Below are 18,459 nucleotides of genomic sequence, written 5' to 3'. Positions count from 1 at the left end.
GAACGTGTCCTTTTCCCAGCGTTGCCATGTAACAGCATGCACAAGGTATCGCCAGCCAGGGAAGCTCACCCAAGCCTGGTGTCCAGAGCTTCTGTGAGAGCTTGACCACGTGTTGCTCACGTGGCTGACCTCTACCTCCTAGCCCCTGGGAGACAGAGATGGTACTGCATGGCCAGAGCCCCCATCAGAAATCACATCGGTAGGCAGTCTAGTGGCCAAAGCCCCTAGGCGAACAAAAGCCAGACCGCTCTCTGGATAACATTACTTCTTTTTTTCAACATTTTTTTTTTTAATTTATTTTTGGGACAGAGAGAGACAGAGCATGAACGGGGGAGGGGCAGAGAGAGAGGGAGACACAGAATCGGAAACAGGCTCCAGGCTCCAAGCCATCAGCCCAGAGCCTGACGCGGGGCTCGAACTCACGGACCGCGAGATCGTGACCCGGGGCTCGAACTCACGGACCGCGAGATCGTGACCTGGCTGAAGTCGGACGCTTAACCGACTGCGCCACCCAGGCACCCCTGGATAACATTACTTCTTGACTACCCTTCCCCTCAGGGCTCCCTGAGAGCCAGCACAAGTGGTTAACACACCTCCATTCGTTCAGCAAACACCAGCTGAGCCACACGTTGGGGACAATACGGTGGTACACGGAGAGATAAGGTGCTTCTGCTTTGGCAGTCACAATCACGGGGGATCCTGAAAATAAAAGCCAGGTCAGCCAGTGACCACGTACTCCCTGCAATCCCGGGGAAGCCAGGAGCTCTCCCCACGGTGATTCCTCTCACCCCTGTGGCTCACTGGCCTGGAGCTGGGAATAAGCAAGAGAACTGACCAACTTTGGGTTGCTCACACTGAACGTGACTGTCCATAGCAGCTGCACCCTACCCTAGATGTTCAGCAGCTACTTAGGGATTGCTCTAAGTTGCAGGGACTTCTTTTTTTTTTTTTTAATTTTTTTTTAATGTTTATTTATTTTTGAGACAGAGAGAGACAGAGCATGAATGGGGGAGGGTCAGAGAGAGAGGGAGACACAGAATCGGAAGCAGGCTCCAGGCTCTGAGCCACCAGCCCAGAGCCTGACGCGGGGCTCGAACTCACGAACCGTGAGATCGTGACCTGAGCTGAAGTCGGACGCTCAACCGACTGAGCCACCCAGGCGCCCCATGCAGGGACTTCTTAAGAGAACTCTGAGCAGGTGCGTGCAGAGTGGCAAGAATGTTCTATAAGGGTCTGGAAGGAAGTGACCAGCACGGAGACCCCAGTGTGGGTCAGGGTGGTCAAGTCAACTACAGAGGCATGGGGGTGGGAGGGCACATGAGGGCACATGCACATGCTCATCTGTACTGTGTGTTGACGTGGATGTTTCTGTGTGCCCACTGTGATGCATCTGGTCCTTGCTTGGTCTGGGTAATGGACATGTCTGAAGCCTGGTCACCACCAAGGGGCTGCGTATTGTTCAGTGTTTGCGTCCTTTGTGTTGAAACGTTCATGCAGGAGGGACACTGGGGTGAGTGGTTCTGGGGCCAAATCGAACCAACATGGGACAAAGATCCTCTCCTTGACTCTTTCCTCCCCAAAGAGAGCCAGGGCAGAGGGCTCCTGAGAAGGACTCCACTACTGAGAAAGGCAGGGTCGGAAAAGCTCTGAATAAATGGTTCTAAAGTGAGTCTTAACTTGTAGCGTTGACAGTATCATTAACCTAAACTCTGAAATCACCCTGGAGTCCTTGTGTTTCACATCTAGTCGCTAAATATTCAGTACTGATGGCTCATTTTCATATTACTTAGACCTGAGTCACATGTATCACTATGACAACCTGCCCCATCTACCCTCTGCTTAAATATTGTTTAATACTTAAGTCTCATTTAATTACTTTCTTTATTAAGGGCAGATACTTACAAAATAGCTTTTTAAAAGACAAAAACTATGCCTTTTAGTAAAATTGTCTCTTTCCCAAAGACAGATGTGCATCAGTACAAAGAATGGTCTAATCTGTCATCTGTTTATTTCTGGAAGGAACCTTGATTTTGCTAATACATTTTTGTGCTTCAGAACAACAACAAAAAAAGCCATCCATAAAAAGACAATTACAGAGATGCAATCAAGCATTGATAGCAGCATTCAGACACATCTCAAAGAACATTCAGGAGAGGAAGGATTGCAGGTTTAGTATTATGTAGCTTGTTATAAATCAATTTTTAAAGTAATTTCTTTGCATCCAATGAGGTAAATTTGATTTCAGTAGCCAGTATTCATGTTCCAGAAAACAATATGCATTTCGTTCTATGATTATATGATGCCTATTGTTTTAGCCCTGAGACATTATTTTATTTATTGCCCAGTCAGCTTCTCCCCAGGGCCTAAGTCACAGGCTGGTAACGACTTAGGTGCTTGAAGGAGAACCGTAACGTATCCAGCATCCCATCATGCCCTTGAAGAACTGATGCACACCCCTCAGCACCTGAGTGATCGCTCAGGAGTTGTGCCCCTGCTACCAGCAGAAATGAGGAAAAACAGAGAGGTTAAATGACGTCGTTAGGGGCTCACCAGAGGTCATCAGCCAAGCCTGAGATGGCATGCATGGGCTTTTCCGTGTCTGCCTGCTGCTCTGGGTAGAGCCTTCTCTTTGGTCAATCCCAGCCTCTGTGGCTGGCCTGAGGAACACAGCATGGAGAAGGAGATGGGGTGGGGAATCAGAGGCCACCCCATGCTGATCCCCCATGCTTGGGATCAGTTCTCTGCCTTCCTGCCAGCCACCTCATTTTGACCCCATGTCTCTGAACACTCAGGTGGATGGGAAGGCAAGAGGTGGGTGCCCCAGTTTGCAAACCCAGAGAACCAGAATACAGTCCCTGCGGAAAGCCTCGCTCAGCGACTTGTGCAATCCAGTTGCTGAATCACTATTGAGGGCCCAACAGACGCCAGGCCCCGTGCCAAGCACTGGGGGCACAGCAGGGAGCACCGTGCAGCACCAGAGTCCCTGCCCTCCCTGGGGAGCTCACATCCCAGTCGGAGGGAGACATACAAATGGTATGCTAAGTGGTAGTAAGTGCCAGAAAGAGAGAGAGAGAGAGGGAGAGAAAATGGCAAGTGAGGGATGGGGGTGAGGGTTACAGGGAGGGCTCTCAACCCTATCTCAGCAGTTAACATTAGAGCAGACTTCAAGGAGGGGGTGCCAACCAGACTGACCGCCTTAGGGAGGAGGGGGCAGGATGCCCGGAGTGCGAGCAGGAGGCCACAGTGCCAGTGTGGAAGGAGCAGGGGGGAGTGGAAGAAGGTGGGGATGGCAGGCCATCCCTGCAGACCCTCTAGGGCTGTGACTTGGAGAGAGGGGGGAGGGTCTGGCTGACGTGTGGAGGACAGAGCAGAAGGGAAGAAGTGGGGGTCCCTGCTGTCCCCCAGGTGAGAAGATGGTGCATTGGGCCACTGGGTGCAGTGGAGGTGGTGAGAGAAAATCAGAGTCTGCAGACCTTGTGAAGGAGAGCTTGCTTCCTCGCCCTATGGGGACTGGGCTTTTGTTTCATTCTCTATTTAAAAAAAAAATTTAATATTTATTTTTGAGACAGAGAGAGACAGAGCATGAATGGGGGAGGGTCAGAGAGAGAGAGAGAGACAGAGGATCCAAAGCAGGCTCCAGGCTCTGAGCTGTCAGCACAGAGCCCAACGCAGGGCTCGAGTCCAAGAACCCCGAGATCATGACCTGAGCCGAAGTTGGATGCTTATCCGACTGAGCCACCCAGATGCCCCTTGTTTCATTTTTAGTTTGGGAGTTTTATTTCTGAGGATTATACAAGGCAATGTGTATGAAGCTTCCCAGCACAGAGCTAGGTCTTGAAGACTGTGAGCTGATGTTATGACCAATCCATCACTTTGCGGTTGATCTGTGGAAACCTTGGCCTTGGCGCGCTTCTCAGCCTGAGCAACCTGTCGTCCCCATTGACTACACAGCCTCATCAAGGGGGCACCACAACCCGAGCCCGGCTTCAAGGGCCCTCCAGTGAGGAAGGGCTGTGAGTACAAAGGCTCAGGGAAGCAGGAGAAGGAAAGTGCCAGGGGATCCCCAGCACCAGACCCCCTGCTAGAAGCTCTGGTGTTGTTCTTTGGGATGGAGTCTGCCCTAGACCCAAGCAGGTGAGATATTGAGGGGCTCTTGAGGTTGGGACCACACCCTACTTCCCTGCCCTCTTTTCAAGATGCCATCTTGCCACCAAGCCTCCAAGCAAAATCTATTTTCCTCCAGACTTAGGTTTTGACACACAAACAGCTTAGACTAGAAATATGTCAGCCCCAGAACTGACTAACCATTAACTTTTCATAAGCAACTCAGGTATGAACCCTTTATGACTCTGTTATGACACAGGACAAATCAGCTATCTGGTGTTTTATTTTTATTATGGAAGTGATAGGAATGGGGCTTTTTTAAGCAGAGCAATGCTTCAGAGAAAACTCACTGGGCTCTAGCAGCGCTCTCCAATATTTTACTCCATCGGGAATGCTGTTGTGTACTTTTTTTTCCCCCCTGAAAATGAAAGCAGGCTGCCTGCATCCATGACCCACCTTCCCTGCTGTGCCCTACCCCAAGCCTCTCTCTGGGCCTGCACTCCCTCACTGGGCTAATTAGCCAAAAAACATCTTGATGGGTCTCATGATGGTTGTGGTGGGGCGTCCTGGATGGTGAGCAAGGCAGAGGGTCAGCGTTTCCAGGAGCTGCTCTGCGGCTGCCCTCTGACAACCCTTTGTGCCACGGTGATTGATAGCCTTCCCTCCCTCCTGCCACCAGATTGCTTCTATGGAAAAGGGCACAGGGAATGGCAAGAGGGATGGTTTGGTGTTGGCTCTAGGAGGTCAAGGGGAGTTTTGCATATGCTGTTAATAAGATGAAGAAGGCGCCTAGGTGGCTCAGTCGGTTAAACATTCAAGTCTTGATTTCGGTTCAGGTCTTGATCTCACAGTTTGTGATTTCGAGCCCCGCATCGGGCTCTGTGCTGACAGTGCACAGGCTGCATGGAATTCTCTCTCTCCCTCTCTCTCTGCCCCTCCCACATGTGTGCTCACCCTCTCTCTCAAAATAAATCAATAAACTTTAAAAAAAGAAGAAGAACCCACGTACGTCACACTTCTCACACTGGGAGAAGTATTCACGTGTGTTCTCTTGACAGATCTCCCCAACACCCCAGGAGGTGGGCAGGGCACACGCAGGTGGAGAAACCAGAGCCCAGAGGGATGAGGGGACATTTGGTCAGTGACAGAATTCAACTAAAATCCGAGTCTCCTGAGCCCCGGTGCCGGACTTCGATCACTGCACAGCCCCGTGTTCTCGCCAGTAAGCCAGGACCTCCTCCGTCCTGTCATTTCTGAGCCCCACCCCTCAAAGATGCGGAGTAGCTAAGTCTAGACCTGATGAGGGGTGTCCCAGAAACACCCGGCAGTACCACTTGTATCTGTATTTGGTGTCTGGCCAAGGCCCACACGGTGCCTGGTCCTGCAAGAGCGAGTGCATCTGACCCGACAGGCCCTGGGGCAGGCCCTCCTTGCCCATCGGATGCTCCTCAGGGACTCCGACCTGCCAAGGCCGCCTCCTGCCCATCCTCCCCTCTACACTGGCCTAGAGGATCCCACGCTGTGTGGCTGCAGAGGTCATAGAGTCTGGGCTTACTGAGTTTTTTCTTACTGAACCCCTGGCATCAGCCCCTCCTGGTTCTCTTTTATGTCCCTTCCCTAGTTTTTTGTCTGCCCTCATTTTCCTCAGGGTTCTATTCCCCTTCTCAGGTTATCTAGGTCTCTGTAAGCTGCCTGGAAGTCTTTGGGGAAGGTGGATTTGAACCAGGGGTAGGCCAAGTCTCCCTGCAAGCCAAATCTGTCCTCCCCCCTACTTTTTTAAATAAAATTTCACTGGAGCTTAGTGGTGCTCATTAATGTATGTACTGTCATGATTATCTTTGTGCTACAAGGCAGAGTTGAGTATGGCCCACAAGGGCGAAAAGATTTGCTATCTGTCCCTTTAAGAAAAACTTTCTCTTTTTTTTAATTCCAGTTAACGCACAGTGTAATATTACTTTCAGGTGTATAGTAGAGCGATTCAACCTTCCATACATCACACCAGTGCTCATCACAAGTGCCCTCCTTAACCCCCATCACCTATTTCACCCATCCCCTGCCCACCTCCCCACTGGTAACCAGCCGTTTGTTCTCTATGGTTAAGAGTCTGTTTGTTGGTTTGCCTCTCTCTCTTATTTTTTCCCTTTGCTTGTTCATTTTGTTTCTTAAATTCCCCATATGAGGGAAAGCATATGGTATTTGTCTCTCGCTGACTTGTTTCACTTAGTATATATAGTCTCTAGCTCTACCCATAGTTTTGCTAATGACAAGATTTCATTCTTTATGACTGAATAATATCCCACTGGAGACGCGTGTACCACATCTGCTTTATCCACTCATCAGGTGATGAACACTGGAGCTGTTTCCCTATCTTGGCTGTTGTAAATAATGCTGCTCTAAATATCAGGGTGCGTGTATCCCTTTGAATCGGTCTTCTTGTATTCTTTGGCTGAATACCTCGCCGTGCGATTGCTGGATCATAAACTACTTGTACTTTGAACTTTTTGAGGAAGCTCCATGCTACTGCCCACCGTGGCTGTACCACGTTGCATTCCCATCGGCAGTGCAAGAGGGCGCCTTTTCCTCCACACCCTCAGCAGCACCTGTTGTTTTTTAGGTTGTTGATTTTAGCTTTCCTCACGGGTGTGAGATGATACCTCATTGTAGTTTTGGTTCACATTTCCCTGATAAGTGATGCTGAGCATCTTTTCATGTGCCTGTTGGCCATCTGGATGTCTTCTCTGGAGAAATGTCTGTTCGTGTCCTCTGCCCGTTTTAATTGGATTATTTGTTTCGGGGGTGTCGAGTTTTGTAAGAAATACTTGCCAGCCCTAAACAAGGCTGCCCACCAGAGCTTCTCAGCAGGTGGGTGAGAAGCCCAGGAAACCAGCCGAGCAGGCCCAGGATTAGTAGGAGGGGCAAACGAGCCCAGTGATTAGAAATTGAGGGGGTGTGTGGGGAAGGTATTCAAGCCTGGCCTCACAGGCTGAATAAGGCGTTAAGTGAGTATATCAGGTCGAGGCAAGCAACACGTAAGAGTGACGGGGTCCCTGCTGCCCGGGCCGTCACAGCCTCGCAGGCAGCTCGGCTACAGTGTAGCAGGATTCTCACACAGAGCGACGGGATGCCGAGGCTTGTCTGTCCAGGAAGCAACTTGATTCGTCCTGCCGGCACGAGCTCAGTGGGTTCGTACCAAAAAAACCGAGTCTCAAGTGATCGGGGTGTAGCCTTTTATGCAATTTCTACTTCTTTGTGTCCCATATTTGGTGACATATCGTCTGATTGGACACAGCGCAAGTTCCAGAGTCATGTTGATTGGGCCACGTTGCCTGCCTTTGTTTTCAGGAGGCCTCCACCACATTCTTGAGGGAGGGGCTCTACCGCAGCAGGGTTTCTGTTTTCTTGGAAAAGTAGGAGACCTGTCTATCCTTCCCGGCCTACTCAGTGCAAAGGCCGACCTCCTTGTCTTCCTCGCCCTGTGCAGGACTTCGGAGAGGATGACTCCCTCTACATCACCAAGGTGACCACCATCCACATGGGCAACTACACCTGCCACGCCTCCGGCCATGAGGAGCTCTTCCAGACCCACGTCCTGCAGGTGAATGGTTAGTAAATGGCTCCATGCATGTCGTCCCTTCAAAGCGTTCCCTAAATGCTGCTCACAGCACTCCTCCCCGTCCTGTACTCTATCTTAAAGATTGTCTGAGCCCCAAGTATCTCGTCCCTGTAGTAAGTAAAGGGCAGCAGTGGAGAAAGGGCGGTCGGCCGACTAGTTTCTCCGTATGGCTTCACCCGAAGCCTTCTTTGATGAGATGATCCCAGTGCAAGGGGGTGAGCTACTCAGGCAAGTCACACTCAGCAGCCGGGGCTCTAGTGGGGTCCCCATAGAATGTACCGGTGCCTCAGCGACAGCCAGCTGCTGTGCTCTTGGACCCACTGAGTAGCTGACACTGTCTACAACGCAACATTCCTCTCCCAGGTGGTGTTCACCCAAATCACCTGTCAAGTGGAGAGGCATTACCTCTTCCAACAAGGCCTGCTTCCCATATGCCTCCCTAAGAGGCTCAACAAGCCTCAGTTGGGACCAAGCTAAGAACCTGAGCAGGCTTGGGACATTTTTATTGCTTCTCACAGACCCCCCATGTTGCCAAGACTCCTAGAAACTGAGAAGAATAAGCCCCTCCCGATGACAACACAAGCCACTGAAATAGCCAGTGTTTTCTGAGCACTTAAGCTGGCCGAGCCCTGTGCTAACACGTTATGTGGACTTAGCCAGTCAGTGTATTTTAACCCACGTTATGGATGAATCTCTAGGTAAGGTCACTTACCTAGTGACCTCTGTGTCACACCACTGGATGCCCCAACCTGGCCATTTCAGCCATCAACACAAGCAGGCCATCACAATGCCGTGGTCAGCACCCCACAGAAGTTAGATACATCCAGCCAAGCCCAGCGGGGCTCCACTTCGACCACTGAGCAGGGCGTTCAAGTATCACGGCGGTGTGGAAACTCCAAGTCTGCCCTAGATCTTTTGTGCCAGCTGGTGGCCAGGGCTTCTGCTCTGAGATAAAGTGAGCAAGGTGTTAAGAATGATTACGTAATGAGGCTCCATTTCACTTACCTCTGGAATCAGGGTAACAAGCCATTTAAGGACAACTGGGGTGAGCTCAGCTGGTGTCTACATTTACCCTGCAGGATGTTGTAGGATTTTTATAGCCATACATGCCTAGGCCATATCTTAGTATTTCCCTTACCCTGGGACATACTTAATTCTTTAGGGGTTTGCAGCTGTGCTTGCTGGCTTAAATCCAGGCCTACAATGAAGTCACTGGATTTCTCCAGAAATAACCCAGGGGTTCCTAGTTGCAACTAGGTGAGTTAACCCAGACTAGGTTCAGAGGCCACTGTCCAGTGTAGCCAGCAGGCAGTGTCTGGGGCTCCCTGGCACCAGGGGCTGCTCCAAGGGCAGAGCACGCGCTCTGTAACAGAAAGAGGGCTTTTCCCTCTAAACCTGGCAAGGAGTGCCCGGCGTGGTACAATGTCGGTGACCGCTTGGTTGTGAAACAACTCGACATGGCTCACCCCGGGTCCCTCGGGTCCTCGGATAAACCTGGACAAGGCAAATGAAGCAGTATTCATTAGCCTTTTATATCCTGACCCCACTTCACAAGAACGAGGGGCTTAGAGAGCTTGAACCTCTTCTCCTTGATTTTTTACAAAAGAATCTCAGAGGAGGGGGAGGGGAGCCACCTGCCAGGGAAACTGAGTGCCTCACAGGTGAGAGCCTGAACTTGCCCTGGGCCTCTGGAAGAGACTGTGTGGTCTTAGATGACTTCATATGCTAACTGCCACGTCCATGGTGCTAAGGGCAAGTCCATGCCCTTCTGCCCCACGTCTCCCCAGACTTGTGAGTCTGAGGTCATGATGCGGTTGAGTCCGTTAGTCATGCCCAGTGCTGAATCCAAGAGCAAAGCCCAAACCCACAAGCACCATGAGGTATCCCTCGGCTCCAGCTAGAGAATGAGCCCCTCCCTCCAGGTGGGAAGTAGGCTATGCAGCTGTTCAGTCCCTCCCTGAACACCTCCCACCCACACCCACCGGCCCTACCATGACCTAGTCTCCACCGAAGAGGCTGCTTTTGGCCCAGGGGAGTCTACTTAAAGCAAAACCAACCGCTGAGAACAAAAAGAGGCCACTTGAGATCTATTTCCTAACTGCGGAAAGATTTAAGGCTTCTCTTCCAGCGAAAACATGATCAGTAGTCAGGAGCATGCTGGGATCTTGTACTTGGTGATCAGGGTTTTTTTGTCATTAAATTGGCCCTTTGTGCTTGGCCCCATGACAGCCAGGTGAGGCCACTGGGGGGGGGGGGGGGGCGCGCCTCTAGCTGCAGGAGCCCATGAAGTTCCTGGGTTGGGCTGACTCCCAGCACTTGGGGGTGTCGTGTGGGTCCACTAGCCAGCTCCCTTATGGAAGCACCATGCTAAAGTAGGTGGAGTTGCCTCCCAGAGACCTAAGTCCACTGCCTGCTGACCTGGAAATAAGCAAGGTTTTCCGCGTGTTAGAGAAGTTAAGCTTTGTGTCGACTGAGAGGGGGGAAAAAAGTTGTATTTGTCTGGGAAGACGGGAAGATGTTGAAAATAGAATGGTGTGAAAGACACAGTTAGGAAAGCAAATGCTGAATACCTGTGGTGTGCCATCCCCGTTTCATAGAGGAGGTGACTGGAGCTCAGAGGGATTCGGTGATCTCAGGATCCCAGCCCTGCAGTTAGGAACTGCAAAGCACATCTTGACTCCAAAGCCCAGACTCTTAACACCTGCCCTGCCCTGCCTTACCCTACTCCTCCTTACCAGGGCATCATGTTCTTGCTATTAAAGAATCCAGATGGTGGATGCAGGTGTGGGCCACACACTGTGGAGGACAGGGGACAGGCACCCTGCCTCATGTCCCTCTGCCCCTCGTGCTGAGCTCAGGCCTGGCCAAAAACAGCTGGCAGCCTGAGCATGTGATGAAGGAGCTATGGCAGGGAATGTAGGGCCAGCCGGGCCTCAGCAGGACTGAGGTTGGCAAGCCATGTGGCTCGCTTGTCCAGCTCAGCTGGGGCTCGGCCCATCACAGTGTAGACTCCCGATGCTGCTTCAGGTCCCAAGAAGGCTGGGGTGCCGTACAAGGCTCACAGCGGCAGCAGACGCAGAGAGCTTTGCAGGCTGCAGCTTGGTGCAAGAGGCTTCCTGGCAGAGCCCCTGGGAAGCTGAGGAGGCACCCTTGGTGCTCACGACAGCAGGAATGCTGCCTTGCTCAGGAGTGTCTTGAGGAAGCGGGAGAGAAGGCAGGAGGAAATTCATCCCTGGGATTGGTTCCCTTTTGTCATTCATCCCAAGCATGATTGAAAACCCGGAAGATCCTGAGCTGCCTAGGTAGGATTTGGTGCTGTTGCCCAGCAGTGCTCCTGGAGGTCTGGTTCGGTCCCCACTTGGCCCGGAAGCTGGTCTTTGGCTTACTGAGTGGAGGCTGTGTGTGGACACACAGTCAGGGAGCGATGTTCTGTGTCCATTCCTCCAGATAGTTTCTCTTCAACCAGAGGGAAGGGGTTGGGGGGATGAAGAAGGGAGGACAGAGGGCCCTGCCTAGTTAACTGCTTCTCTGAGTGCTCAGAAGACTCCAAGCCAATGGGCAGAGGTGCTGGGGAGTTCGCATGTGGCTGGGGGGCAAAGGCACAGAGATCCCACTCCAGGGGGCAGGAGCTGGGTAGGGCTTTCCACCCTAGGCACGGTGCAGCTCCCATCGGGTGACAACTCTGTCACAGAGTCAAGAGCTGAACTCTGAGCCAGAGAGACCTGGGTTCAAGTGCTTTTGGCATACAAAGAAGGCAAGTGAACATACTTGTAAAATGGGAATAACAGTAGTACCTCTTGCCTTATCAGCCTGATGAGATCTGCTATATCTAAAATGCTCAGAAAATGCCTGTTTACGGTCCAGGGTGGCACAGGTAGGGGAGAGATTTAGGGGTTGTCTCAGCCATAATTCACTACAGTTGGACACTGTATGGTCTGGACACAGATGGTCTGAGCTGATGGCCCCTCAGAGAGCCTCCAATCCATTATACAGAGGGGAAAATCAAGGCCCAGAGAAACTTGCCAAACCAGGGATAAAATACTTCTTTCTGGAGCTGCCCCACTCCCTGATGGCAGGGGCAGGACCCCATATACAGGCTGGGCCACCACCTCCTGGGGCTTCTCCATCCACAGCTCTGCCTTGACCTGGTTGGCCTCTCTCAAATTATTAGTATGACTTCCCCATAGACCAGTCCTCCCAGAGATGAGGCCCAAACACTGACATGATTTATAACTTCATGCAAACCTCCTGCATTGCCTTCATAGGAAGGAGGGAGACCTTCAGACATAAATGATTAATCCATTAAAATAAAAACACACTCGAACTCCCCCACGGTTCAGACAAGTAAGGATTCTTTCTCAAAACACAATAATAATCTCCCAAATCTGTTTATTACTCCAGCTTGGTACTTTTGTGAATGTGCCTCTTACTTAGGACATGTTTATGCTGCCTTTCACCTTGGAAATGATCCATGCTTCCCAAAGAAAACGGGCCTTTGTGTTACATATTCAAATGTTTTCACTGGAGGGTTTTGCAAATTTAAAAGAAAGTGAATGTGTTTACCCAGAATATATTAATTTCAAATGATTTTTTGGTGTGTGAATTAATACAAAGGAAGAGGGGAGATGAGGGCCAACGGAAAACAGGTGGGTCTTTGTTGCCGGCAGGAATTTGTGTGTCCCCACCACCCGCTCAGTCTCTCACAATGAAAATGCAGGACTTTTTCTGACTGGGCCCCATCCAAGTGGGGGCCAGGGCCACCAGGGTCTTTGACACCTCCATGCCCAGTCAGCTTCTCGGGCTCTCCTGTCCTGGTAGGAGGCTGGGTCCAGAGCCCTGACTCTAGTAGGATTCGCATGTTCTGCCCAAGGTGATCAGGGGCTTCATCCAGACCCTGGGCCTGTTCCACACCAGCTGTAGGATTGATGGCTGTGTCACCACACACAAGGAGGACAGTTTGGTTCTGAGGGCAGTGAGTAAGCTCCCACCCCACTGATGAGATGATATTTTTTTTTCTTAAACATTGTCCTGTCATTTTTCCAGTTAGCAAGTGGTCGGGTCAGGGCACGATGAGCTTCTCAGTGGAGCTTGTGCAAGGCAGTGAGCGAGGAAGACCCAAGGGGCCTAGGACTGTGCACAGGGTCCCTAGCTGTCCTGCTGTTGTCTCCTCCATGCCAGTCCAGTAGGACAAAGGAGGGGAGGCCTGAGCCAGCAGCTTCCTGGCCCCGAGAGCCTGCAGTCTGTGTTCACGGTGACCTGGGTCCTGCCACCCACTGTCCTTACCTCTTGGCCCCCACCCCGCCCCAACTGCTACACCCCATGAATTTGCACTGATTGTTCCCTTGGCTGACAATGCTTCTCCCTCCTTTGCTGCCAGCCCCTCGTGATCCTCCAGGTGTCAGCATAATCTGTATCCCACAGATACGTACGAGTCTCCTGCAGGCCATTCACAGGCCGTGGGTTGGAAACCCAGCAGTGAGCAGGCCAAAATCTCTGTCCTCTTGGGGCAAGTCAGAGGGTGCTAAATACTCAGGAGGAGAATGGAAAAACATATAGGATAAGGAAAGTCAGATGAAAGGTAGAAATGGGAGAGGGGATGGCAAGTGAAAGCCTTACTGAAAAATTGACATCTCTGACATCTCTGTCAACTTGCTGGGAAAGTCACCAGTCCCTCCACAGGATCTTGGTCTGAGCAGCCGCAGGGTGGAGTGCCCATTTTCTGAGACAAGAGAAGGTTGGAGGAACAGGTTTGGGGAAGAAAGTTCAGGAGCTCATGCAGACATGATAAATGCTAAGGTGTTGTGCACCCGGTTGGGTTTCTGAGCTTGAGGGTGAAGGGACATCCGGGACCAAGGAGGTGCGGTCAGCTGTGCCAAATAGTACAGATGAGGACAGAGAACTGGACACTGGGGGCAGGGTTGGCATGTGGGGGCCGTTGGAGAAGAGCCGTTTCTGTGGCATGGTGGGGAAAATCTGATGGGACTGGCTCAAGAGGCCGTGGAGGAGAGAAATTAGAGCCCCCAAATATGGACATCTCTGCAGGGTGCTTCCAAGGAGAAAAATTGGACAGTATCAGGGAGTGAAGGTGGGGGAAAGAGGTTTGGGGTTTGTTTTCCCAAGGTGGAAATTAAATGCTTCTCATGGGCTGATGAGAAGAATCATTAGAAAGGGGGAGAAGGCTGCAGGAGTAGGAGGGATGTGCTGGAGCAATGTGTCCTGCAGCGGGTGAGGAGGCATGCTGTCTGGGGACGTAAGACTCAGAATGGGACGAAGGAAGAAGAAGGCTGGCAGTGGTGCTGAGAACCAAGGGGTATGCCTACCCCACGGACCAGCCCACTTCAGAGGAGGAAGAGGTGAGAGAGAGAGCCAAGTCCCCTTAAGAGGCTGCAGGAGAAGCCAAGTCGCCAGGTTTCCATTTGAGCAAGAAGGTGAAAGGACGTTCATACAAGAGTTTGAGGATATAGGACATTTTGCTGATGGCTGAACATGAGTTCCAGAAGATACAACCGAAGGTTTTGGGGATGAGGGATGCCCCAGAAGCCCAGACTTCTTGTGAATACTGACATGCTCCTGAATAAGGGGCAGGATGAAGAGTGTCCTAACCACCTCTATTTGCATAGTTGGGGCCAAACTGGGAATGGTGGGCCTTGGAAGATGGAACATGCAGAGTTCTGAGAGGTTGGAGGCCACAGGAGGCGTGGTCTTAGCCCCAGGATCATTGTGGCTCACAGAGACCCATGGCCAGCAGGGGGCGCCTCTCACCATGAGAACATCTGAGCAGTATTTCAACCGCTGCCAGTGCAGGTGTCTTTGCGCAGTAGACAGTCATGTATTTTTAAGTGAATGACTCATTCCACATCCTTGACTTTGAGTCACGTTTCACTTTTTTCTAGAATGTTGCTATGCATTTCAGTTGACAGCCCTGAATTGTCGTCTTCCAAGTCAGAACTGACTCAGGATCTCACCTGGAACCTGATAGGTAGAAGCAAATCCTCCAGCCCCATCCCAGACCTCCGAGACCAGACCCTGCGCGGTGGTCCCGGTGTAGTTTTAACAAGGCCCCCAGGGGATGTAGATGCACGCTTGAGTTTCAGAACTTCATGGGTCCACAGATGGTATCAAAGGTCAGGGCTGAGGCCAAGGACTGTCTTCAAGGCTGGTACTGACCACTGGCCATCTATCTGAAGAAGCCAGTCCACACACCACTGGTTTAGATTTACCAGATCAATAGACAAACCTCCCATCAATTGAGGGATGGGCACCATGGGTGTATGGAAGGTCAGTATTTCCTTTGTGAGGTGGAGAGTGGCTCCTACTGGGTTCTTTAAGTTTTCCCAGACCCCTGTCCCCGTGCCCCAAAAGCTCCCCCAGCCCCCACCACCCTGTAATGCTTATCACATTTGGAGTTCATTGTTTAATCACCTTCCCCGGGACAGAAGGCTCTGTGGGGATATGGACCAGTCCCATCTTCATTCATTCTTCTGTCCTAATGCCGGCCACTGCGTGGTATTTAATAAATGTTGGCTGCGTATAATAAATTGACCGAGCTTTGTAAAACCAATCCAAACCATTAATGTGGTGCCTGACCCAGAGGTGGGGATTCCCTCAACAGTCCCCTGCCCCCCACCCTTGCAACGTTTGCTCTTGTCCTACTTGGTAATATCTGGTGTGAAAAAGTGCCTGTCATCGCTGTTGTTTTTCAAAATTTACTCAGCTGTTCTTGCACATTTTTTCTTCTGGGTAAGTTTTAGAATTCTTTTGTCAAGACCTCACCAACTGATTTGAATTGCAATTAGATTAAAGGTATGGTTTAATATGGGGTATCTCCTTTCTTAACCCTAGTACATCTTCCTATCCCAGAAAGTCTCTCTACAATTACTCAAGTCTTTTTTTATGTCCTCAGTGAGATTTTACCATTTTTTTTTTCACTTAGGTCCACCGTATTTTCTGTCTGGTTGCTGTCAGTAAGTAAGCTATTAGTTATGTATGTTTTGGTACTGGCCCCCGTATTGCATTCACTTATTAAACCTTACTACTTTTGGGTTCATCATCGGGAGCATATCCAGGTAAAATACATTTTTTTCTCCATCCTTTTAATATTTGTGCTTCTCATTTCTTGCCTTCAGTTGACTGTCACACCTGCTATAATGGTGAGTCTGATATTGCCTTCCTGCCTTTTCATTTTTTCTTTTTTTTCCAACTTAATATTTCACCAATCTGAAAAGAATGGTGCTGTTTCTTCTTTTTATAGAGATATTCCTCATTGTAGGAAGCGAGTATGATTCTGTTCCTATTTTATTGAGGTTTTTTTCCTCCAAGAAATTGATTTTGCATTTTTTTCAAAAGCCCTTTCAGTGCCTAGCAAGAGAATCAAATTTTGACTGCCTGTGATTTTGGAGGTGATTAATTATAGATTTCCTGATAGTTAGCCACTGAAACATATTATACTTGGTCATGGTATGCGCTTTTATTACCATGCTAGACTTGATTTGCTAATATGTCCCTTGGGATTTTGGTTCATCTAGTCCTAAGTGAGTTAGGTCTGTAGTCATCCTTTTTGTGCTCTTTGGCAGGTTTTAGTGTCCAGGTTATACTAGCTTCATGACCTAATTTGCAACATCCTCTCTGTCATAGGCTATAGGAATGATCCATTCCTTCAACATACGAAAGAACCTTCCTATGAAACTAGTCAGGGTGACTCTGGGTTAGTAGCACTTTTTTCCAACCACATTACTGATGTATAATTGATATACAAAAAGCTACACGTACTGAATGTATACAGTTGGATGAGCTTGCACATACGTGTGTACCCACGGTACTGTCACCACGATCCCGGTAATACACATAGCCATCACCTCCAAAAGTTTCCTTGTGTCCCTTTGTTTTTGTTTTTTAGTTTTTTGTTTCTGGTAAAAATGTGTAACTTGAGATCTATCCTCTCAATGGATTTTTAAATATACAGTACAATATTGTTGACTTGTAGGCCATTTGGTATGCAGAAGGTCTCCAGGGCCCATTCATCTAGAATAAGTGAAAAGTAGCACTTGAAAGTTTTTTAAATAATCTCTTCTTGACTAATTCGTGTTGGTACTTTTAAGATTCTTTTTCTTTCTTGAAGTATAATTGACATACAATAGCCTATTAGTTTCACTAGTACATCATAGGAATTCAATATTTTGGTATGTTATGAAATGATCCCCATGATTAATCTACTTAATAACCAGGAATGGTGGTTACAATATTATTGACTGTATTCCCTATGCTGTCTCTTACATCCCTCGACTTATTTTATAACTGGAAGTTTGCACCTCTTCATCCCCTTCACCGATTTTGCCTACTCCCCAACCTGTCTCTGCTCTGGTAACCAGCAGTTTTTCCTGTATCTGTGAATCTGTTTCTGATTTGTTTGTTGGTATGTTTTGTTTCTTAAATTCTAGGTATAAGTGAAATCATATGGTATGTGTCTTTCTCTGTCAGATTTCACTCTGTCCTTTCACTTAGAATACCCTTCAGGTCCTTCATTGATGTCACAGATGGTAATATTTTATTCTTTTTTAGGGCCGAGTAATGTTGTATTGTATATATGCCTCATCTGCCTTATCCATTCGGACACTTATGTTGCTTCCCTATCTTGGCTATTATAAATAATGCTGCAGTGAACATCAGTGTGCATGTATCTCCTCACATTGGTGTGTTTGTTCTGTTCAGATAAATACCCAGAAGTGAAATTGCTGAATCGTATGGTAACTTGTAACTTTTTGACGAACCTCCATTCTATTTTCCATAGTGGCTGCCTGAATTTATATTCCTACCAACAGTGTACAGGGGGTTGTTGTTTCTCCACATCCTCGCCAACACTTGTTGTTTATTGAGTTTTTGAGCTTAGCCATTCTGACAGGTATGAGGTGTTAGCTCATTGCGGTTTTCATTTGCACTTCCCTGATGATGAGTGATGATGAGCATCTTTTCGTATGCCTGTCGGCCATCTGGATGTCTTCTTCGTAAAAAATGTCTAATCAAGTCCTCTGCCCAATTTTTAATTGGGTTGTTTGTGGATTTTTTTATATTAAGTTGTATAGGTGCTTTATATATTTTGAATACTAACTCCTTATCGGATGTGGGATTTGCAGATATCTTCTCCCATTCTGTAGGTTGCCTTTTCATTTATTGATGGTTTCCTTTGTTGTGCAAAAGCTTTTTAGTTGGATATAATCCCATTTGTTTATTTTAACTTTTGCCCTTGCCTGAAGAGACTGGTCCAAAAATGATTGCTAATATTGATGTCAGAGAGCTTGACCACCTATGTTTTCTACTAGGAGGTTTTGGGTTTCAGGTCTTACATTCAAGTGTGTAATACATTGTGGACTTATTTTTGTATATGGTGTAAGATAGTGGCCCGATTTGGTTCTTTGGTATGTAGTTGTCCAGTTTTCCCAACACTATTTATTGAACATTCTGTCTTTTCCCCGTTGTATATTATTGCCTTCTTTGGCTTAGCTGTAGTGGCCATATGTACATGGGGTTTTTTTCCTGGGCTCTCTGTACTGTTCCTTTGATCTGTGTTTCTTTTTTTCTTTCTTTCTTCCTTCCATCCTTTCTCCCTTCCTTCCTTTCTTTGTTTCTTTCTTTGCCAGTAGCAGACTATTTTAATTGCTATAGTTTTATAGTATAGTTTGAAATCAGGGAGTGTGAAACCTTCAGTTTTCTTCTTCTTTATCAACATTGCTTTGTCTATTTGGGTC

At 48.9% G+C, this 18,459-nt stretch overlaps 1 protein-coding gene across 6 annotated transcripts in view; it reads left to right on the top strand.

Annotated features, from left to right (window-relative positions):
- The window catches only part of FSTL4 (follistatin like 4), a 651,440-nt gene that overhangs the window by 602,294 nt on the left and 30,687 nt on the right, over window positions 1–18,459 (top strand). For all 6 annotated transcript variants that reach the window (XM_047859957.1, XM_047857699.1, XM_047857180.1 and 3 more), the window contains one exon: window positions 7,586–7,706. In XM_047859957.1, the coding sequence (XP_047715913.1) occupies window positions 7,586–7,706 (121 nt within the window). The remainder of the gene's footprint in view (window positions 1–7,585; window positions 7,707–18,459) is intronic.

Source organism: Prionailurus viverrinus, chromosome A1, assembly GCF_022837055.1.
Source record: "Prionailurus viverrinus isolate Anna chromosome A1, UM_Priviv_1.0, whole genome shotgun sequence".
NCBI lineage: Eukaryota > Metazoa > Chordata > Mammalia > Carnivora > Felidae > Prionailurus > Prionailurus viverrinus.
Note: the sequence above shows the minus strand (reverse complement) of the source record. Positions and strands in the feature narration are given on the sequence as shown.